This window comes from Leopardus geoffroyi, chromosome A2 (assembly GCF_018350155.1).
Source record: "Leopardus geoffroyi isolate Oge1 chromosome A2, O.geoffroyi_Oge1_pat1.0, whole genome shotgun sequence".
Lineage (NCBI taxonomy): Eukaryota > Metazoa > Chordata > Mammalia > Carnivora > Felidae > Leopardus > Leopardus geoffroyi.
This window is the reverse complement of record NC_059331.1, coordinates 20,905,878-20,929,570: the sequence shown is the minus strand read 5'-3', so window position 1 is coordinate 20,929,570 and position 23,693 is coordinate 20,905,878. Positions and strand designations below refer to the sequence as shown.

Below are 23,693 nucleotides of genomic sequence, written 5' to 3'. Positions count from 1 at the left end.
CTGACCAGGCTTTCCTTCTGGTTCTGTGGCAGACTTGCTGTGCGGTCCCAGACAAACCACCTTCCCTCTCTGTTTCTCCAACTATAAAACAAAGGGATTTGGGCTAGCTGATACCTAAGGGCTGTCCAGGTGCACTGCCCAGCTGTTTTCAGTTCATGCCAAGTACAGGGAATGAAAGGGCCTATAAAGGTGGCAGCAGTGGGGGAGGGGGGCACCCTACATAGCAAGTGCCTCCAGCTGGGAATGGAAATGAGGTGGGCACAAGGGCAAGAGGAACCTGAGCCAGGACAGACAGAAGCAAAGAACCACAGGATGGGAGCAATTATGAGCCATAACTGAAATTTATGGAGCAAATAGTTAAGTCCTATTGAACAGTCACCATACAGCGTTTATCTCATATTTGCATCTAGATTGAGGCCAAGTAGATCTTTTCTCATCTTGGGGATACCAAATGAGCAAATCTAATGGGCCAGGCCCAATCCAGTCCCTGGCCTCCCAGCCCTCACAAACATAGGTGTAGGGCAAGGGCCAAAGCAGCACAGGAGAGACCTCCGGTGAGACCCCACCCACACCCAAACCCCTCAGCAGGCATGCAAGAGACCTAGTGTACAAAGCAGCACATCCCTATCCCCGGCCACCCACATCTGTGTGCTCACATGCCAACACACACACGCCATAGACAAGGCAGACAAGGCCCTGCCCTCCTATCCTGCTCTTGCCTGGAACTTGACACCCAGCACCAACAGTCATGTCCACATAGGCAAGGATTGACACAGACAGGGCATATCTAGAGGTTACCAGAGGAGCAACAGGGCACAGGCATTGCCACATGGGGGCAACATTCCCTAGACTATGACATCCCCCCCCCCCAGTCAGTGGGAACTCCATGCCAATACAGAAGGAAAGGAAACGGTGCCCTGCATCACAGAGGGGTGCAAACTCCCCTCTTCCCTAAGCCTCCCTGGCCTCCAGAGCCTGGCTCACATTGTTGACTTCACCTTGTCCCCAGGTCATGAATAGTCTGCAAGCTGGGCTGTCCAGAGCCCAAGTGGGTAAGGGAGGCTCTTCCCAGGGGGAGAGCATGCCAGCCTTGGCCCAGAGCCCCTCACACCCTCAGAGAGGAAGGGATAGCTGGGGTGGATGAGGGGGGCCAGCAGGAGCAGCCCCAGGCCTCGCTGTTCTCTATGGCTTTTTATTCCTATGTGATTCTACTGCTCACTCATATAGGGATTGGAGCCGTGGCGCACGGCGGGGGCGGCCAGCGAGGGCTCGGATCCTGAGCAAGGGGGCCCAAAGAGAGGTAGCTGCTAGCCTAGCTAAGGGAACCTTTCCTCTGTTGCTCTCCCTACCCCCACCCCCACTGACCTCTTCCCTGGCCAACTGTAACAGGAGAATGGGCAGGTGGGCTGCTGGATCCCATCAGTACTCTGACCCACTATCTCAGTGCTGGAGACCACCACTGCAAGGCTGGCACTGGGAACTGGACTGTGTCCCAGAGGAGCAGCTAAAGGAACTGGGATGTTCCACCTGGAAAAATGGGCCTGACACAAGAAAACAAGGTCCAGAATCCTATGTGGCTGAGAGTAGCCCGTGGGCAAACAAAGGGCAGATCAACCAAAGAAGGTGTGGTCTGTGCCTAAGGGTTTTCCAAACACAGAAGGGAAGGACAGACTTAGTGGGTAGTAAGCATTCACCCAGCAAGGCACACAGCAAGCAGAAGCTGGAGATTGCAACAGGGAGGCCACAGGGGAGTCACAGTTGGATAGGTGGCCAGTTGCTTTCAGACCCCACAGTCTGCAGTCCTTAGGCCTGTCCTCCCTCTCTGCTTGTCCCCATCGAATGTACCAGAAGCCAGGCTCAACCTTCCTAGGCTCCTGTTTAAGTGAAGCAAGTGCTCAGTATACCCTGCAGAGCAGGGTGTGGGGAACTCCTGTAGGGTCTTAGCGCTGGGGCTGCAGGCTGATCCCACTCCCCTTCCCAGCAGTTCTGGGTGAGTCTTCGCTCAGAGGGAAAACACATGGAGAACCCATAGTGTGGTTCTTTTTATTTGCAGTCCTTGCTTTACCCCACAGAAAGGACACTCAAGAGCTCAGCAGAGGGGCTGCCTGGGGGTGGGCGGGGAGAAGACTGGGAACAGCAAACTGGCTAAGGGGCTCATCCCAGTCCTCAGAGATACCTGCTATCTGTCCACAGCAGAAAGTAGGGAGAAGAGAGCCCCCATCTGCTAGTCCGGTTGGAGGAATGAACACAGCAGAAGCCATGGGTGTGAGGTATAAGGGCCAACCAAGCAGCCTGGGCCAAGGAAAGAGGGAACCCTAAGGCCTGGTGAGGCCTTGGGGACCAACCCTGGTCGGCCCCAGGATGCTGTCCTGTAGGCCTCCTCTGTACTCCTAAAACACAACCTACACCATCACCGTGGCCGCAGGAACAGGAGGTGGGCGTCCATGACATTGGTGCCAGTCAGCCCTGTGTGCAGCAGGTGCACCCCACCACGAAAGCAACAGAAGAAGGTATGTGAGTCATTGTGAGATAGGAAGGTGGCCACGTCCAGGCCCTCAGCGGCAGCCTGGCTGGCCAGCTCATGCATGACCCAGGCCCCAGCGGCCTCTGTGGGCCCATCCTGCCCATCGGTGCCGCCACTTAAAAACAGCACATCTACAGGCCCCAGTGGCCGTCGTCCCAGCTCTACTCCAACACGCAGGGCCAGTTCCTGGTTCCGGCCACCCTTTCCTGAGCCCTGCAATTGCACTGTGGGCTCACCACCAGCCAGCAGGCAGACGGGGCCCCTGGCCCTCACCACAGCCTCCAGAGCCTCCTTCAGCTGCAGGTCTGGGAGCTGGAGCTCAGCTGCCAGCTCACGGAGTTGTTCAGCCTCCTCCGCAGAGGCTCCAGCCCCAGCCAGAGTGAGGCGGGTTCCAGCCACCTGGGCGAGCAACCCGTAGAACCGGGCTATACTTTCCACATCGCCCTGCATGGCTGCGCTCAGCACCACAGCCTGGTACCCCAGCGCCTCAGCCTGCCGCTGGGCCTCGGCCAGCGCCAGCGCGTTGGAGCCAATGATCACGTTGAGTACGTGACCACAGGTGTGTGGCCCATGAGGGTCAGAGTCAGCCCGAGCCAGCACAGTCTTCACGGAACGTGGCAGGGCAGCACGAAGGCCGTAGCGATTGAGGATGTGCAGGCAATCTTGCACGTTGTGGGCGCTAGCCACAGTGGGGCCGCTGGCGATCACCTCCACAGGGTCCCCCACCACGTCTGACAGAATCAGGCTCACCACCTGGGGTGGGGTCGCAGAAGCAAGGCTCAGTCCCTCCTGGCCCTCACCCTACAGCCACTGAGGATAAACCACCACACGCCCCCTACCATGTATCCACACACCCTCACACTGCCCAGTGCATTTTCTTACCCACTTCTAACCCCTCTCAAGGGGGTTTGTAGCACATGTGGCCACTTGGACCCCCCCCTCCCCATTCCTCTCTGAGGCCCCTCTCAGCTAGCCCTGTGGACTCCCACACCAGGCCCCTGCCAATCTGTCTGCTGTTCTAGGCTTTCATCTCCCTGGTGCATGTGGGCTCCTCCAGCCCAGGGCTGCCTGGGTAGAAGCAACCCATGTACCTGGGCAGGGTAGGCAGCCCGAGCCAGCCCCCCACCCTTGAGCTGGGACAAGGCCTTCCGGATTGTGTTCAGCTCCTGGATGTTGGCTCCACGGGCCGCCAGCAGTTTGGTGAGTGTCTGCTTTTCCTCCAGTGTGACGGGTGGGATAGGGGCTGGCAGCAAGGCTGAGCCCCCACCTGCAGAGACAGTGAAGAAGTTGGGCAGATGGGACAGAACTGCAAAGGAACCTCCCCACTCAGGGAAGCAGGCAGGCAGTGCCCACATTAGGGAAGAGGCTGCTGGAAAGGTGGGGTTAGGGTGCCCCCGTGTGGACATGCAGTGACCGTGTGTACAGTCACCACACCCTGGGCCCCTGAGTCTGTGCCCTGCCTTAGGGTAGCCTAGGTCCCAGCAGGCACTAAAAGAACTATTCTGTAAGAACTTGGAATAGGGGCTGCCCCTCATCCAGGAGGAGACAGTGAGACCAAGGAGGGGCTCCGTGGGAGCTAGAGACCGGGGTTCTAGCCCCAGATCACATTGGCAAGAGAGCAGCAACAGCAGGGACATTTTCCCTGCAAAACCCTGAGTTAGATGTTCCCTATGTACCCCCTCATGGTCACCCAACAGGGTCAGTCAGGGGAGGACCCCACAGCTCCAGGGAGGCCAGATACAATACCCAGGGCCACCCGGGGGTCAGCCATCCAGGTTCCTTACTGCCTCCCTTGCTCTTGTGACCCCGAGGGCTCAGACCAACCATCTCTCACAGACCTGGTATTTGGAACCACCACCACCATCCCCCAAACTGTCCTGAATGAGCCAATCTGGCACCCATACCTGAGATGAGCACAAGCAGTAGATCGTCAGCCGTGAGGCTTTCAGCCAGCTGCCGGATGGCCAGTGCGGCCCGGAGTGCATCACGGTCTGGGAGGTTGTCCTCTGCGCCCTCAAATACCTGGACACAGCTGTGTGGCTTCAGCAGCATCTCCCTGAAGAGACAGAACAGACAGCAAGAGATGGGGTGAGCTCCTCTCCTTCCACCTGATTTCCCAGCTGTACAGGTGAAGGATGCCAACTGGCACCCATCCTGGAGCCAATCTAGACCCAGAAGGAAAGGGATGCTGGTGAGGGAAGGAGGCCCGATGGGGCCTGAGTTTGGCTTAGCTTCCCCGCCCGATGGACAGTGGGCAGCAGCCCCCCAAGGCTCCTTACTGTTTGCCAGCATGCTCCATGGCAGCACGGATCCCCTTGGGAACGCTGATCACACCCTGCACGAGATGCTGGCCCAGTAGCTCCTCAGCTGCAGCTGCCATGCCCAGCACAGCCTTGCCAAAGCCCACCAGGTAGAGGTTTTGCCGCAGCTGAAAGCTCCGGTCCCGCACCTTCAGCTGCCCACCACCAGGATCCAAGGACAGTGCCCGGTGCAGCATGGGGCCTGGAAGCACGGCACCCACAGCGCTCTCAAACAGCTGCCGTGCCTGCTCCGCGAGGGCCATGCCACTGGCCAGCCGGACCACTGCGCCACCCAAGAGGAGTGGGCGCAAGGGGGCTCGGGCCAAGCAGGGCAGGACCTGCAGGACTGCAGCCATGCCCCACTGTTCTCAGCACCACCTGGCACCCATGGCTGCCTAGGGGGAAGAAAGCACCAGTAAGGCCGCTGCAAGACCAGAGTCACCCCCACCACCACCACCACAGCTACCTCTCTGAGGGCTTGGGGCCGCTGGACCCCACAGTGGCTGCTGCAATGGGCCATCTGCCAGTCCAAGACTTTCTGAGGCCCTCAGCTGCCTCATCTAACTCCAGTTCTCGGAGCCCAAGCCCGCCACTTACCATGTCCTTCTCTTCTGCAGGCTCTACTCTGGCCCTCTGGACACTCTGCCCCGGGTCCAAAGGTCCTGTTAGCCGAGCCCTCCCCTAGGCCACCCGCTTCAGCTGAGAGTTAATCATTCATAGAGGGAGCAATTCCTCTCATTGGGCTCCCACCCCACCCCTTTTCCACCCCCTTCACTTCTAAGCCTTCGTCCAGGAGCAACACCCCTTTCTGGCACTCCTTCCTTGCCTGTTTACCACTTCTGTTGCCAAGAGGCTGCCGGCTATCCCACCAACTGACCCTGAGCCCGATGACCTGTAGCCTGCTCAATTTCATTAGCTCCTGGATCTGGTCTGGGAAGCCTAGGTCTGTGTGGGGAGGCTGTAGGCTCACAGGAGCACTGACAGGCAGACCCAGAGCACATCCTCAGGACACACAGCCTGAGGAATCCCAGTGCTCAAGGCCAGTCCAGCAAAAGGTTTGGGTTCAAGCGAGAAATGGCAGCAAAGACTGGCTCATGATGGAACTTCAGATAAGTCCCTAGACACCACAATAAGGCCATATACCTTGGGGCCCACACTGCAGGACAAAAAAGGACACCCTTCCACCTACTTGGCTAGCTAGACCCACCTCTGCTAAGAACATGCCTTTCACTCTGACCTAACAAGACAAGTCTTGGGTCACACCACCCACAGGAGTGAGAGCTGAGTGTCTGGAGCAGGAAAGGCCAGGCTTCCAGAACTGAGGCCAGTCATTTTCCCCACTGGGCAAGGTAAAGGCTAAAGTAGCCTCAGGGTGAAGGTCAGGAGGCTGTAAAGGAATTCAGGGACAATAAAGCCTCAAAGAGCTCATCTCTAAAAAAGGCATCTGCTTTAACAATGCACACCATAAATGCTGCCAGCTGACTGCACAAGTATGCACAGAGCAGGGGAAGGAGGCTGGGAATCAGGCTTCAGCTCTACTAAAGAGACAATTCCTTTTCTCTCACTGGACCTCACATACAAAATGAGAGGTGGGATGAGAAGATTAACGCTTTCCCCTTGACATCCTTGGTCTCTCTGAAGCTGCCCACTGTTAACACAGAAAACCTGAGCCCCACTTTATCCCACACTCAAAAAACCTAACAATGTGTAGTCCTCAGCCACTTAGCCAGCATGGTTCTCAGCTTTCCCCTAAGACCAATGCTGCCTGACTCCAGCATTAAAAGGAACACAGAGGGTGCTGACATATGGACTCTGAAAAATGGGCTCAACTTTTGCCAGGAAGCCCCTGGGGATGGCCCATTAGGCTAGGAACCAAAAGCGGCTTAGAATCTAGCAATAGCCTGACAGCCTGCATGAACTTTGTACCTCTTTCCCAGATGGACACAGGCCTTGCCACAGTACACCAGAGCTCGGGGGAGGGAGGGGGAGAGGGGTGTTCAAGGCAAAGGTTGCCAGTTAAAATATAAAATGTATTTGAATTTCAAATAAATCAGATCTTTTCTTTCTTTCTTTCTTTCTTTCTTTTTTTTTTTTTTTTTTTTTTTTTGACAAAAAGAGAGAAAGAGAGAATGAGCAGGGGAGGGGCAGAGAGATGGAGAATCCCAAGCAGGCTCTGCCCTATCAGCAGAGCCTGACCAGGGAGCTCAATCTCACCATCCTGAGATCATGACCTGAGCTGAAATCCAGAGTCCTACGCTTAACTGACGGAGTCACCCAGGTGCCCCTCAATTAGGGATTTTTTTTTTTCAACGTTTATTTATTTTTGGGACAGAGAGAGACAGAGCATGAACGGGGGAGGGTCAGAGAGAGAGGGAGACACAGAATCAGAAACAGGCTCCAGGCTCTGAGCCATCAGCCCAGAGCCCGACGCGGGGCTCGAACTCACGGACCGCGAGATCGTGACCGGCTGAAGTCGGACGCTCAACCGACTGTGCCACCCAGGCGCCCCTAGGGATTTTTAAAAGTATGTTCCATACAATATTTGAGGCACATCTACACTAAAAAAAAATGTTACCTATCTGAAATTAAATTTTAACTGCACGTCCTGTATTTTTACTTGCTACTCTTTATTCACACACCCTCTCTCCTAAAACTCCCAGGTACTCCATAGATTAATCCGGAAACACCGAGAAGACCCTCCTTGACTCCTCCTCGCCACCAAGTGGGGCTGGAGCCACTTCCGGTCTTTTCCTGCCCGCACATGCTCCGGAAGTAATGTCATCCTCTACCGGCGCCTTAGACCTTTCCGAGGGAACTTCGCTGCCACGTGATGTCCGGTAGTGACCCGAGAAATAATGGCCCGCCACCACCTGGACCCGCCACTGCCCGGCCCAAGGACTTCTTCCGTGGGCCCTCGCGCCGTGGACTTACCGCCCCACCGCTCTGGGTCGCGGCTTCCGGTGCCGGAGACCGGAAGTACTCGCGGGTAGGGCGGGGCGGAATCAGGAAGTGTGGGGTGAGAGGGGGCGGGGTTGGGGTGCTGCCGGGCGCAAGCTGTCGTGGGAGGGGGGTGTGAGGTTTGTGCGAGTGGGAACTAAGGCGTTTCCTCCGCTCGGACTTTTGGGAGGCTTGGGTGGAGCCACCTTCAGGCTGTATTGCTTTCATCTCTGCAACGGGGGCAATAATCTCTGACTCACCCAATTGCCGTAAGCGCCCCCTCCTTTATCCCGTAGGATCCCATCAGTCAGCAAATACATTCCTTCCTCCTGTTAGGTGCCCGGCAATAGACTGAGCAAAGGGACTGAGAATTACGATTTCCCCACAATTCACCCTTTCTGGAGCCAGATTAAATCATCCCGGCTCCTCTCCACCTCTGTAATCCCACAACTCTTTTGTGTTCACCCCTCTCCTCCGTGGCCAACCAATTGCATGAACCTCGAGCACACAAGCTGCCTGTAAACAAGAATGACCCTGGGTCTCCCTTACCCTCTCCATTCTCAGCCTGTGTCCACCCTTGAGCCTGACTTGATGCCTTCCCGCATTCAAAAGACAAGTCCTGACCAGACTCCAAAGACACAAAAGAGTTGTTTTTTTTTGTTTGTTTTGTTTTGTTTTTTTAACTGATATTCTCCTGGGGAGATGGGGGGAGGGAGTTACATCACAAATCACACAGCAGACTTTCTAAAAATCTTAAAACATCCCCACCACCACCACCACCAGTTTCCCTTTGCAGCTGCCACATCTCTCCATAGGTCTCCAAACCATGCTCTGTTCTCATGAACTCCTCCTAACCCCTTCCCAGCTGTCTCCCTGGATTTTTCTTTCCAATTATAACAGAGGACCTTTTATTCCCTGTCACCCTCTCCCAAACTTCCCCTCTCCATCATCAAAACAAAGGCACCTTCAGGAGAATCTGCCCTCCTTAGATGTGGGGAGATTGTCAATACTTAAAATTTCAGTTTTTCCTTGCTGATAGTAAGTAGTCTTGGTTCAGCTTGCATTTATTCATTCCTCCAGCATTCAGCAGACATTCCCTGACTTTCTATGTAGGTCAAATGCTACAGCTACTGGGATGAGTAAGAAGTGGTACTTTGAGTTGAGAATTTTACTCTGCTTTCGTAATTGCAGACCCCCATTACTAGAAGGAATGTATATTTGAGCACCTCTCTCATTATTTAGTGCCAGAGACTCATGAACAGATACCATTTACCATGCCAATGCTGTTCTGTCAGACTGTAAGCAGGAAGACTAATTATACCCATGTTTTAAATCCTTCTCCCACCCCACTACTCACAAGATGTATTTAACAGCAAGGTTTAAATGCCCACTGGACTCTGAGTTTTTGGAAGGTGGTGACTTGGTCTAATTTATATTTGCATCTCTACTGCCTTGCATAGGACCAGGCACTAATAAAAGCTGGAATTTCTATATTTTTTATCTCCCACCCCCACTTTCTTTCTTCCTTTCCTTATTTTTTTAACGAATTAACAAGAGAACAGTGAAGTAAGTACTCAGCTACAAAGTGCTGCAGACCCAAAGTAGAAAATATTTCACAAAAGGAAAAGAAATGGGGCGCCTGGGTGGCTCAGTCGGTTGGGCGGCTGATTTCGGCTCAGGTCATGATCTCACAGCTCGTGAGTTCAAGCCCCGCGTCGGGCTCTGTGCTGACAGCTCAGAGCCCGGAGCGTGCTTCAGGTTCTGTGTCTCCCTCTCTCTCTACCCCTCCCACGCTCACGCTCTGTCTCTCTCTCTCTCTCTCTCTCTCTCTCAAAAATAAATAAACATTAAAAAAATTTTTTTTAAGGAAAAGAAATAATGGTAATAACAAGTAGAAGCCTTCATGAAGCAGTGGGATTTAGATCTAAGAAAACAATTGGGCTCACCAGAATGCATACACATACCTTGATAGTAGGCATGAATATGCCTATAGTCTTTTTAAGTGCACTTTGACAGTAAGTATCGATGTCAAAAATGAGGGGGCGCCTGGGTGGCTCAGTTGGTTAAGTGTCTGGCTTCGGCTCAGGTCACGTGTGAGCCCTGCATCCGGCTCTGTGCTGACAGCTCAGACAGAGCCTGGAGCTTGCTTCGGATTCTGTGTCTCCCTCTCCTTCTGCCCCTCCCCCACTTTCTCTCTCTCTCTCAAAAATAAACATTAAAAATTTTTTTAAATTAAAAAATGTGACAGGAAACTTCAGTACGAGGAAATAACTGGTTGTGTAGACAAAGATGATGTAGGGAAGGAAAAAGACTTTGTCCTCTATTCTCTCAGGTTCGGTGGTTGAGGCCCTACGAACTAAATTGACAGAAGACAAATCAACAGAGGGAAAATGAAGTAAAAACCACAAAGAGGCCAATAGGCCTGAGAGCTTATATATATATATACCAGTTTAAACAAAAAGCAATAAATTTGAAAGATGTGACGAGACAAAAGGGGTTCAGACTTGTGCGGGTAATAAATTGTGGGAAAGTGTATATATATATATATATATATATATATATATAATATATATTATATATATATGGAAAAAATATATATATAAAATACATATATATATGGAACTAATAGAAGATAAGGATTGCTGTTAGTAAGATTTGTTTGTACAGATTCACCTTTGGCATTGGCTCTCCCTCTCCTGGTACAGGGAGGACTCTTTCTCATTGGAAATTTATATCCTGCTTTTATGTAGGAAGGAGGAGGGCAGGGAGCCTTTTCTGCATCTGTCCCGAAATTTCTTCAATTCAAAGTAATCCTTATGCCAAAGTGGCATATTTTGGGATGGCATATTCTGATCCCCTTTAAATGGGCATGAGATATCCAGCCCAGAGTTGTTGTGAGTATAGAGCAATCTAAATATCCATTGAGAAGATAATTTATACAAATAAGTTATAGTACTTCTAAACAGGTATTTAAAATGGTATTCTAATATTATTAAGGCTTACATATGTGTTACTTTTTGCAATGCTATTCTATGTTTAAAAAAAAACTGTTGAAAAGATAATTTACCGACTGGGTGGCTCAGTCGGTAGAGCATGTGACTTTTGATCTCGTGGTTGTGAGTTTAAGCCCCACATTAGGCATAGAGCTTACTTTAAAAAAAGAAAAACAACCATTTAAGTCAAATATATAAGCCTTCTGCATTATTCGAGCAAGCTGAAGGAAAGAAGGCATGTACTGGGGTACATTACTTATACCCTATTGAGGGAGAATTTACTGAATTTATTCATCAGATTAAGCTTTAATTTAAAATTTTTTAAGTTTATTAGTCTTGAGAGAGAGAGGAGAGAGAGAATCCCAGGTAGGCTCCCCACTGTCAGTACAGAGCCCAACGTGGAGCTCGAACTCAAGAACTGTGAGATCATGACCTGAGCCAACATCAAGAGTCGGATAATTAACCAACTGAACCACCCAGGTGCCCCTGGATTAAGCTTTAATTTGAATGTTCCCTTTTAAAGTTTTTTTTTTTTAATGTTTATTTATTTTTGAGAGAGAGAGACAGAGACAGAACACGAGTGGGGGAAGGGCAGAAAGAGAGGGGGAGAAACTGAATCTGAAGCAGGCTCCAGGCTCCAGGCTGTCAGCACAGTGCCCGACTCAGGGCTCGAACTCACGAACCGTGAGATCATGACCTGAGCCTAAGTCAGACGCTTAACCAACTGAGGCACCCAGGTGGCTCTAAAACATCCCCTTTTAGAGCAAAGGAAGAGGTTGTTCCTGGGTGAGGTTAGGTCATCAGTGACCAGGGGAAGATGGCAGTAATGGTACCCGTCTCCACTAACAGTGCTGAATCTCAGGAATTCAACATGGGTGAAGTACTTGGTCCCTGTAACTCTGAAATCTGCACACCACCACCCCGGCCCCGCTCCCCGCACACAAGCTCAAAGAGGTCATCAGGGTAGTGAATGGTACAAATTTGTGAGATCAGTGCTCAGTCTTGGGCTTTCTGACCTTGGAACTTTGCTGTAAATAAGCCCTGCTTATTGAGAAAGCTGATCACAAATGATTGCAGCCGTTTGAGGTTTCAGATGCCCGTGGAGGTTTGGAGTGTTAGTGCACATTGCCAGTCCGGCAGAGTCAGCAGCCGTCCCCCTCAAGTCCCTGTCCCTCTATCGACATTCACCCTGTTATCCTCCAACCTCAAACCATGGTGGTGTGTGCTAGTGCTATTTACCACCTAAGTCCAGTTCTCTCCCCTTCCAGCACTTCCTGGCCCTCTTGTGGTTGAGAAGAGTCATTCAGCTAGTTATGGCCAACCGGTGGCATAGCGAGTAGAAGTGGTGTGGTTAATTTCTGGGCGGTTAACTGCCCAGGTGAAACCTTCCTGAGCATTTTCCCCTTGGGCTTAGCAACTGACAACCTTCAAGATGGTGGCTTTTTTGCCAACCTACAACCTGAGTGACAGATGGGAAGAGCCATCCTGCTAACCCACAAAGGACAGGTATTGAAAATAGAAAGTGAACCTTTGATGTTTAAAGCTACTAAGATGTTGGGGCACCTGGATGGTTCAGTCATTTGACCATCCGACATTGGCTCAGGTCATGACCTCACAGTTTGTGGGTTCGAGCCCCGCGTCGGGCTCTGTGCTGACAGGGTGAAGCCTGCGTTGGATTCTGTGTCTCCCTCTCTCTCTGTTCCACCCCGACTCATGCTCTCTGTGTCTAAAAAATTAAAAAAAAATTTTTTTATTTTAAAAAAGCTACTAAGATGTGGGAGTTTGTGTTATTGCACCATAACCTAGCCTATGCTGGTTGATATGTACACTTTATCCTGTTGCAAGTTAGTTTCAGAAATCAAGACCTGCATTTTGGAATCTTGATCTACTTTTGATATCAGATCATCTGGAAAATGTTGGTTCTCACTGGCATTCATCTTGCTAGATGCACCAAGAGATCAAGAACATCTTACTGTATATTCAAATTCAGGAGAGTCTTGTACACTAATCAATACCACAAGGCAGGAGCACAAAGCAGAAAGCAACTTTCATGAGGAGAAATTCTTTGCATCAGTCTTGGGATTCTGTGGTGGAGCAGATTTTTATTCCATCAGTTCATGTGGCCTCTGGGGTTCTCTTCCTTTACTGCATTTTAATTGTGACTGGACAAAGGTAAATGATTGCAAGAATTCAGGACCAGCAAGAAATGTAAGATTGATGTAGAACCAAAAATAAAAATAGTGAACATGAACATGTTCCGTCTTTTCTCCAATAAGATATACTCAGTACTTATTATACTGCATCCATAAGAGAAACCTTAAAATCCACTGTGAAAATAAAGCAGTGATTTTTTTTTTTTAATTTATGCAAAACCTGGGATAAATCAGGCTCTCCATCATCAATTCCAAACTGGAGGCAGCTGCCTTCTCAGGGAGGCACTCCTGGTTTCCATGGCCTCCCTTCCACTTATCCTTGACATCCTGGAGCTCTTCCTTAGCATTCAGCCCCTAATGCCTCACGGAGGTGGCACCAAGGGGTAAAGAGATTCCTTTTGGAGGCTTCCAGGGCCAGCTCTACAGTGAGTTTTCAGGAGCCTCCTCTTCCACCCTCCACCCCTGCTTTTGTCTCTGCAGCGCTAGACCCTTCTCCAGATCAGGCCCAAGGTGGGTGCTCTGGGAGACCCCAGAGACACCAGAGCTCTGATGTGGGGATGGATAGGGTCCTGAGGCCGGAAGGAGTGGCGTTTTCTTTTTCTTTAAGTTTTTTAATTTTATTTATTTTGAGAGAGAGAGAGAGCATGAGCGGGCAGAGGCAGAGAGAGAGGGAGAACCACCCGGGGTTCAAACTCAGGAACTCAGATCATGACCTGAGCTGAAATCAAGAGTCGATGCTTAACTGACTGAGCCACCCAGGCACCCCAGCAGTGGAGCTTTCTTAGGTGAAAGCTGTGAAACACCATAGGCTATTTTTCTTGCAAGGAGGGGTGGGGGGGTATAAATAACGCTCCCAGAAGCAGCACTGCTGTGACAGATCCGGGGTTGCCAAAGCACTGCAGGTTGAATTATCAGAAAGGATTTTTAAGCCTTTTGAAATAGTTCTGTATGTTTAGAGGCAGAGGCCCTGGGCCTCTAGGCAATTCTTCCTGGATCTGAGCAGTCTAGGTTTATCTGGGAAGAACCCATCCCTTCCTTCCAGAACAAAAAGGCATTGTTTACCAACAATGGACTTTGTTAAATGTGAATGACTACCTACCCTTTGCCCTAGAAACTGGGCTGGAACTTTCCAGTCAGAAGCAGAGTATGAATCCAGGCTCAAGGCTTATTGGCTGTGTGACTTTAGGAAAGTTATTTAACCTCTCAGTCTTCATCATTAAAATGGGGTTAAGAGCATTAAATAAACAATATGTTTCCAGTGCATGTAGAAAGGCTCAAAGTTGTGGCTGGGCCAGCTTTGTGGGTGTGGGACCTGTGTAGTCACACAGGGAACCAAGATCAGGAGGGTCCTGCACTCGAAGATTGAATATTGTCAAATATTCTACCGTTGCTGTCTAGCATTTCTTAATGATTTTTTGAGGAGGGGCCCATATTTGTATTTTGTACTCGGCCCTGAAAATTATGTAGTCGATTTCAGACCCCCTCTTTTCAGACCCCCTGGTCCTAGGGCTCAGGACCTCTCTGAGGAATTCCAGTAGGTGGTCACATGTTAGGAGGACCAGTATCCAAACTGGGGGTAGGGCGGGGGCGGGGGGGGGGGGGAGCAGAGGTGGCACTGTGGTTCCTGAGCAGTACTGAGGCTGTAATGAGAACATCTGAACTCCCCCGCTATGACAGGCATGTCCTGGCCACTGGGCCCAGGAGAGCTCTTTAGGCAAGAGACCTAGAAACCCTCCCTCACTCAGTAGCTGAAGGCCACACTTGGGAGTCGTCCACAGGCTGATCCCTTGGGGGAAACTGAACACTGCATGTAATTCAGGCGTGGTACAAGCCACATGAATTATATGAAATCAGCCCCGGGTTCCTTGGAAAAGGAATGTTACCTCCATGCATGGCCATCATTATTTCCTATTGGTGGTATGTGAAATGAAGCATTCATTTAGCAAAAGCAGGCAGTTTGTCAGGTTGAGAAGTGTTCTATGTGAACTGAGTGTGACAGCTGAAATATGCTGTACGGAGTCAGTCACCGTGGGTTGCAATTATGTTCCAACATTCTGCTTTTCTCTGTGATGATTATGTTCACACACACACACACACACACACACACACACACACACAGCCTTCCCAAAGAAGAGTCACACAACCGTAGTTATTGTGAGGGCTTGTTTAAGAAGTTGAGGGGGAGTAGAAAACACAACCCCAGAGTGTGCCACTTGGGCATGTAGATTGTTTTGAACTGAAGGAAATTAAGCTGACTCAGGAAAACCGCCCAAGGAATTCAGATAGAGGGCCTGTAACAGGAAGAGAGCTGTTACCAGAGATAACTGTTTACATCAGAAAGACTTATCTGTGGGGCGCCTGGGTGGCTTAGTCCCTTGCCCGTCCAACTCTTGATCCCAGCTGTCATGATCTCACAGTTCGTGGGGGTAAGCCCCCGTGTTGAGCCTCACGTTGACTGTGCAGACCTTGCTTGGGATTCTCTCTCTCCAAACAAACAAACAAACAAGCTTTTTAAAAATGCTGTTTAAAAAAACAGAAAACTTATCTGCCTCGCGTGACAAACATCTGTTTACCAAACATTTGCTCTTCTCATCTTCTTATGAATTGTCTTTCTCCCCATTGAAGCCCTAGCCCCCCACCCTTTTCTCCATGGCTCAGCATATGGTATACGAACCTCAATTGCCAGAGCACCTGGCTGGCTCAGTCAGAAGAGCATATGACTCTTTTTTTTTTTTTTAAATGTTTATTTATTTATTTTGAGAGAGAGCTAGCAAGCTCCCATGTGAGTGGGGGAAGGGCAGAGAGAAAGGGACAGAGAGAATCCTAAGCAGGGATTCTGTGCTGTCACACCAAGCACGACTCAGGGCTTGATCTCACGGTTCATGTGATGATGACCTGAGCCGAAATCAAGAGTCAGACACTTAATCTACTGAGCCACCCAGGTGCCCCAAGAGCATGACTCTTGATCTCAGGATGGTGAGTTTGATTCCCACATTGGGTGTAGAGATTACTTTAAATGAATAAATAAAAACTTAAAAACAAAACAAAAAAAACCCTCAGTTGCCTGACTGCCTGAAGGGGCCAAGGGCAGGCTACCCCAAAACGTGCCACTTTGGTGTATTGATTATTTTAAGTAAAATTTACTGAAGAAACAGCCTATGCAAGAAGGACACTCAGACCCTCCTCTGTCCCTCTGAAAGCAGAAAATAAATCTCCCAGGTGAAAGGTACCCTCCCTGTACCAGGAGCTAAAGAGACACCCTTCTCACCAGAGATGGGAAATTCAGAGCCCAGAAGGCTGTATAAATAACTCTTGTTACTTTTTACTAATTTATGACCCCAGCCCAAATTCTGTATAGAATTTCTTACTAATTGAGGCTCCCAAAGTTAAGTTTTCTTTGTTCCGTCAATTCCTCACAGATTTATTGTCTCTTTGTCTAAAGAGTATGAAAACTGCCTGCCTTCATCATTTCTTGAAGTCTCAATTCCATAACTGGACTTCTGTACACGCGTAATGAAACTCTGGTATTTTTTCCTGTTCGTTAATCTGTGTCATGTCAATTTAATTCCTAGTCCAGTTGGAAGATGTTGAGAGTAGAGAAGAATTTTTTCCTCTCTTCAGTTGGTGTAGTTGGCAGGATACTTTAATTCACTGGACATCGCTCGCTCCAGACACTGTAGCAGCTGAGAGATCCTGGACATCCAACATCCAACATCCAACTGGCAAAAGGTAAGATCTCTTACCATGTCAGCCTCCTGGAAGCTCTACAGAGTCCAATGGAGATAGAGTGGTGAGAATCTTTTTTTCTTCCTGTAAATTTAGATTAGCAGGAGAAAATAATTGTGGAACTAGCTCCTTGGGCAACTCTCAAGCTGACCTCAGAGACTGTTGAGTTAAAGAGACTGGCCATCCATTTAAACAAACTTTGCTGTGGATCCTCTATGTAAAAACAGAATGAGGTTTTTCCTTTTGTTCTGTGTCCTAAGAGTTTGGCTTTGTGACCCATGAGAACATTTTCTCTGATTTCTGCCTTCAGGAGGGTACACTTAACTGAGGTCCACTTTGGTGGCCTGTCAAATAGAGATGCATAGTTACAGTTTGCACTCTGTCTGGCCAGTCCAGCTTGCAGGGGAATTTGTCATAAAAGGTCCCAGCCCATAAGGGGCCTTTGTTGTCCAAGCTTTGTTTCTTGGCAGTGCTAGAAAAATCCCATCCCAGTAGCACCCACCCACTGTCACAAATTAGAGGGTCTGTGACTGGAGGCATCTCAACATTTTATGAGAGACCAGAGACATCCTTACCTCCTGTGCAACAGAGGTCTTTGTTCTAAGACTAATTTTGGGAGTGAACTTTTGGATCATGGGGGTTATATCATATATGCTCTCTCTGGACACCCCTTGTATCTTTGGTTAAACCATTAAAAGGCTTATTGGTTTGAGTCCCTATTAATAGATCCTGTTCATCAATGGCCAGATATTGACTATATTTGAAAAAATATAAATTGACTATATTTGAAAAAAAAAATCCTGTATAAAGGACTCTCAGTTGTCTTATTGGAATAATAGCTAGGCTTAAGGACTGCCTTGACAAGATAAAAATTAGACTTAAGACAAATGACCACATCTAAACTAAATTTCCTTTCTTAAAATCCAGATCTCAAATCTGCCTATTTTAACTTCCCTTTCCCTACAAGATTTGCAGAGAGCATTCCAGCTTCATCTCTAGGTTCAAAGTATACAGGCTACTCTTGTAAATGCTGAAGGCCAAAAAGTGAATTTAGCAGAAGCAACTGGGACAGGCAGTAGGGCTCACTTTGCTGTAATCAGGTCTGCCAGCTTCAGGCATTTCTATGCAATAACCTTCGCAGATGTATCCTAGACAACCCCCCCCAAACCATGCCCCCCACTTCAAAGAATTCATATCCCTTGAACAGCAGCAGATCTTTTGAATTATAAAGCCCTTTTGCCTCCACTTTCAAAAGATCCTACCAAATTTAGAGAAGAATTAGAAAGATTAATTGCTATTCACAACCTTACTCACAGAGACCTTGACTGGCTGCTAAGGGGAGTTCTTCTGACCCAAGATTAAACCGGTTATTAGACAGGCCAGACTAGCCCCTGAGAAAACCCCTTCCAGAAAAGAAACAGGTGATCCACATTTCTCATAGGCCCTCCTATAAATGATCTGCAAAAGGCCAGTATTCAGAGTCAAATAGAAGCCTAGGTTAAACTGTGTACTCAGTACTCAGAAAGAAGGCTTTTGTTAAAATGCTTTATGCAAACTTTACAAAGGCATAAATCTTTTGATTCTCATTTTAGTTAAAAATCTCTGTGATATAAAGAAACAAATTTAGTTTAAAAGGTGGGCTAATCCCTTGATATTCAGGCTATAATCCAGTTCTTTGGGGAATTAAAAACGCCTCTGTTTTACAAATATATATATAAAATGAGAAATTCAGCCTAGAAACAAGTCACAGCCGACCTATCTTTACAAACCTCACCTATTTCTCTTAAAATGTTGATGGATATCGTACTTTTTTTTTTTTTTTATAAAATTTTTTTTTTCAACGTTTATTTATTTTTGGGACAGAGAGAGACAGAGCATGAACGGGGGAGGGGCAGAGAGAGAGGGAGACACAGAATCGGAAACAGGCTCCAGGCTCTGAGCCATCAGCCCAGAGCCTGACGCAGGGCTCGAACTCCCGGACCACGAGATCGTGACCTGGCTGAAGTCGGACGCTTAACCGACTGCGCCACCCAGGCGCCCCTATCATACTTTTTTTAAGTAGGCTCTATACCCAACATAGGGTCTGAACAACCCTGAGATCAAGAGTCACATGCTCTGCCAGCTGAGCCAGCCAGGCACCCCTGTTTATGGATAAAAGATCAAGCTACTGGAACAAAATTGTCCTATACTTAGAAAAACAACAACAACAACAACAAACAAACTTGTGCTCTTTCTCTGCCCCTTAAAGTTATTAATCTTCTGTCCTTGAAATGACATAGCCCACAACTGCCTAAGAATAAAGGGAAAAAAGGAGGGTGGGGAGTAGACCTTTTAAAATACAAGCTGCTAAAAGGGCTCTTTTAATGGCACCTCTGATATGCTCCAAATACCCACCTTAGAGGAAACATGGATACTTTCTCTGTAAATTTTCTACCCCCATCTTCTCTAGGACTTAAGAGCCATTCATTGAAATTCTTGTTTTTTAAGTATATTTGTTTATTTTTGAGAGAGAGAGAAAGACAATCCCAAGCAGGCTCCAGGCTAATAAGCAGCATGACAAGGGGCTTGGCATGGGGCTCTATGTGGGGCTTGAACCCACCTACCATGACCTCATGACCTGAACTGAAATCAAAAGTCAGAGGCTTAACTGATGCAGCTACCCAGGCGCCCCTCCATAGGTCATTCTAACTCAGAAATTTATCTCCAAGAATTGGAATTCACAAGGAGCCCTCAGTTTTAGAAGCTATATTGTTTAGGAGAGGTTCCACTTTAAACTGTATAGCATGGGGCGCCTGGGTGGCGCAGTCGGTTAAGCGTCCGACTTCAGCCAGGTCACGATCTCGCGGTCCGTGAGTTCGAGCCCCGCGTCGGGCTCTGGGCTGATGGCTCAGAGCCTGGAGCCTGCTTCTGATTCTGTGTCTCCCTCTCTCTCTGCCCCTCCCCTGTTCATGCTCTGTCTCTCTCTGTCCCCCCAAAAATAAATAAACGTTGAAAAAAAAATAAAAAAAAAATAAACTGTATAGCATGAAATTTAAAAATTTAATAAATGGGCCAATCTTAACCCTATTGTGGTATTAATTTCACAAAATGTAAGTGTATCAAGTCATCAGGTTGTACATGTTACTTAATGTTATATGTTAGTTATATCTCAATACAGCTGGGGGGGGGCAACTTTCTAACTAGCTTAAACAATAAGGAATAATTGTTATTTCATGTAACAAGGGATTTCAAGGTAGGACGCTGTAGAATTGGTGTGCAGGTCACAAAGACCCTGGGTCAGTGTCCTAGAGCTGCTCTAACACTCACACAAAGTGGGTGGCCTAAAACAATAGGGTTTTATTGTCTCAGTTCTGGAAGCCAGTAGTCCAAAATCAATTTGTCACCAGGGTCATGTTTCTCTGAAACCTATAGGAGACACTCCCATCTCTACTTCCAACTTCACAGGGCCACCTTCTGTCTCTCCCCTCTTCTCTCTCTCTTTTTTAAGTTTATTTTGAGAGAGACAGAGAGTGCAGGCAGGGGAGGAGTGGGGTGCATACAGAGGATCCCAAGCAGACTCTGTGTTGACAGTGGGCAGCCTGATGTGGGGCTTGAACTCACACACCGTGAGATCACGACCCGAGCTGAAGTCAGATGCTTAACTGACTGAGCCACGCAGGAGCCCCTCTCCTCTTCTCATAATGACACCAGTCATATTGGATTCAGGGCCCAGCCCACTCCAGTATGACCTCATCTTTACTAATTACATCTGCTGCAACCCTGTTTCCAAATTTGGTCACATTTTGGGGTGCTGGGGGTGGGGACTTCAATATATCTTTTGGGGGGGGGGACACAATTCAATCCATAACGGACCTTTTCCATCTTTCTGTTCAGCCATTCTCATCCTGCTGGCTTGCCTTTAGGCTGCTTTCCTCATGATCAGACTTGGCTACAGGCATCACATCCAGCACAACAGTGTCCAACGGATGAAGAGGGATCATTTCTTCCTTGTATTTCTTTTAGAAGCAAAGAAATTGTGAGGTGCCTGGGTGACTCAGTCGGTTAAACATTTGACTCTTGGTTTCAGCTTAGGTTATGATCTCACGGTTCGTGGGTTCAAGCCCCTCATCGGGCTCGGGGGCCTGCTTGAGATTCTCTCTCTGCCCCACTCCCTCTCCCCCCCATCCCACAAATGTGCACTCTCTCTCTCTCTCTCTCTCAAAATAAATAAGCATTTAAAAAAAAAAAGAGGCAAAGAAATCTTCCAAGACCCCTTCCCCAGCAGACTTCCTCTCATTTCTCATTAGCAAAAATACCATCACACTGGCAAGCCTAATCCCATCACTGGAAGGGAAACAAGACCACCCATCATGATTGGTTTGGATCGAGGGTTCTCAAATTCCAGTATGTATCAGTATCACCTAGAGGGCTTATTAAAACAAATTGCTGGGCTCCACCCCCAGAGCTTCTAGTTCAGTAGGTGTGGCACAAGATCTGAGAATTTGACTTTTTAAAAACTTTTATTATTTTTTTAAAAATTTAATGTTGGGGCACCTGGGTGGCTCAGTCGGTTGAGCACCCGACTTCGGCTCAGGTCATGGTCTCGCGGCTTGTGAGTTCGAGCCCCGTGTCAGGCTCTGTGGTGACAGCTCTGAGCCTGGAGCCTGCTTCGGATTCTGTGTCTCCCTCTCTCTCTGCCCCTCCCCTGCTCACGCTCTGTCTCTCGCTCTTTCAATAATAAATAAACGTTAAAAAAATTTTTTTAAATAAAAAAAATTTTTAATGTTTTATTTATCCTTTATTTCTCTCTCAAGGATAAACGTTAAAAAAATTTTTTTAAATAAAAAATTTAATAAAATTTTTTTAATGTTTTATTTATCCTTGAGAGAGAGAGAGACAGAGTGTAAGCGAGGGAGGGGCAGAGTGAGAGAGGGACACAGAATCCGAAGCAGGCTCCAGGCTCTGAGCTGTCACCACAGAGCCCGATGCGGGGCTCGAACTCACAAACCACGAGTTCATGACCTGAGCTGAAGTTGGACGCCAAACCCAATGAGCCACCCTGGCGCCCCTTGATTTTTTTTAATGCTTACTTGTGAGAGAGAGCAAGTGGGGGAGGGGCAGAAAGAGGAAGAGACAGAGAATCTGAAGCAGGCTCCGTGAGGTTAGCTCAGAGCCTGATGTGGGGCTCTAGCTCACAAACTGTGACAGCATGACCTGAGCTGAAATCAAGAGTCGGATGCTTTACCGACTGAACCACCTGGGAGCCCCAAGATTTTGACTTTTTTTTTTTAATTTTTTAAACGTTTTATTTATTTTTGAGACAGGGAGAGACAGAGCATGAACAGGGGAGGGTCAGAGAGAGGGAGACACAGAATCCGAAACAGGCTCCAGGCTCCGAGCTGTCAGCACAGAGCCCGACACGGGGCTCGAACTCACGGACCGTGAGATCATGACCTGAGCCGAAGTCGGCCGCTTAACCAACTGAGCCACCCAGGCGCCCCAAGAATTTGACTTTTTGACAAGTTCTCAGGCAAGGCTGATGGCTACTGGTCCTAAGACCACACTTTGAGAACCGGTGGTTTAGACTGAGGATTTATCTCAGAGGACTAGGGTCAACTCTTGGAAAAGGCATTGCTATCCAGAGGAGGGAGGAATACCTGAACAAAATCAAGATTCCATCAGAAAAGAGCCAAGAGGGGCACCTGGGTGGCTCAGTCGGTTGAGTGGCCGGCCGACTTCCGCTCAGGTCATGATCTCGCGCTCCGTGAGTTCGAGCCCCGTGAGTTCGAGCTGTGCTGACAGCTCAGAGCCTGTAGCCCGTTTCGGATTCTGTGTCTCCCTCTCTCTGACCCTCCCCTGTTCATGCTCTGTCTCTCCCTGTCTCAAAAATAAAAAAAAGAAAAAAAGAAAAAAAAAGAAAAGAAAAAAGAAAAGAGCCAAGAGGAGGAAGCTATTGAGCAGGCAACCATACAGCGGCCAAAGAACAGCTAGGAAGAGACAAGGAGTGTGTCCAGTCAGGTGAAAAGAGTCAGAACAGGAAGATGTCAATGGAGCCATGGAGAAGAGATTAGGGAGTGGTCAACACCATTAATGTCACAGATAGGAACAGGAAGGTAAGCACTGAACAGTGACCATTGGATTGGACCACTAAAATATCTTTATTGATGTCAGCAAAAGCAATTTTATTTTGAAGACAACATGTAGGAACAGTTATACAAAATGCAAAATATTTACATATCATTATCTGCTACTGATGCCAAGTGGTAGCACTAATTTCTAGGGCTGGGATTGGTTTTTCTGGAATCCAGGTAACTAGGTGATTAATAAGAGACCATGGAGTTTGGATTTACTGCTAAACAATAAAATAAGTTTACTGAGACAGAACTCAGTATTCTGAGCTCAAGTTCAAACATAGCCACATCCTGAGTCCTAAGTTAGACGAAAGGTCATGATTGTGGGGAATGGTTTGCATATCCTCATCTATTTGCCTCATCTCTTTGTCCACACATCTGTCTCTGCATATGTTCAGATATGTCTACTAATCCATCACCTCCCACCTACTCCTCTCTATGCACATTTATTGTCAACTTCACATATATACATAGGTATCTACAGACAAATCCAGGTTCTGCCACTTGCTACTGGAATACCTCTCTTGGCCTCCATTTTCACATCTATAAAATATAGATAATTGCATCTCTTATAGAGTTGTGAGGATTAGGTGAGAGATCACATGTATAAATAAAACTGTATATGTATGCAAGGCAATTGTTATTATGGCTACACACCCTTTACTTTCTCCACATGTAACATTGTCAGCTACGACTGATTTCCAAGTGTTGGATGGCTACGGTTTTTAAAATATATTTATACTGATTCCAACCATGTTACATTCTGGAAGAAGGAAAACTATGAAGGCTCTATAAAGATCAGGGTTTGCCAGGAGTTATGGTGGGGGTAGTAGGGATGAATCGGTGGAGCACAGAGGATTTTTAGGGCTGTGAAAATACTCTGTATGATATCATAATGATGGATACTTGTCATTATATGTTTGTCCAAACCCATACAATGTATAAAACCA

General features: G+C 48.1%; 1 protein-coding gene and 1 long non-coding RNA gene across 5 annotated transcripts; one reads left to right on the top strand and one right to left on the bottom strand.

Moving 5' to 3' along the window:
• Positions 1 to 322: 322 nt before the first annotated feature.
• GLYCTK (glycerate kinase) lies at positions 323 to 7,842 on the bottom strand. 4 transcript variants are annotated; one of them, XM_045493052.1, is made up of 5 exons: positions 7,756 to 7,842; positions 4,804 to 5,219; positions 4,429 to 4,580; positions 3,616 to 3,791; positions 323 to 3,277 (listed from the first exon to the last, which is right to left on the bottom strand). In XM_045493052.1, exons 2-5 carry the CDS (start codon positions 5,178 to 5,180, stop codon positions 2,411 to 2,413), a joined length of 1,572 nt encoding a protein of 523 aa, XP_045349008.1. In that variant the 5' UTR covers positions 5,181 to 5,219; positions 7,756 to 7,842; the 3' UTR covers positions 323 to 2,410. The 4 variants fall into 4 exon arrangements, with proteins under 4 accessions (XP_045349008.1, XP_045349009.1, XP_045349007.1 ...); XM_045493053.1 differs by lacking the exon at positions 7,756 to 7,842 and adding an exon at positions 7,464 to 7,580; XM_045493051.1 differs by lacking the exon at positions 7,756 to 7,842 and adding an exon at positions 5,422 to 7,486.
• On the top strand, positions 4,508 to 9,268 carry LOC123605716. The gene is made up of 2 exons (XR_006715861.1): positions 4,508 to 4,612; positions 7,485 to 9,268. It is a non-coding gene; the product is annotated as an uncharacterized LOC123605716 (long non-coding RNA).
• Positions 9,269 to 23,693: the final 14,425 nt, after the last annotated feature.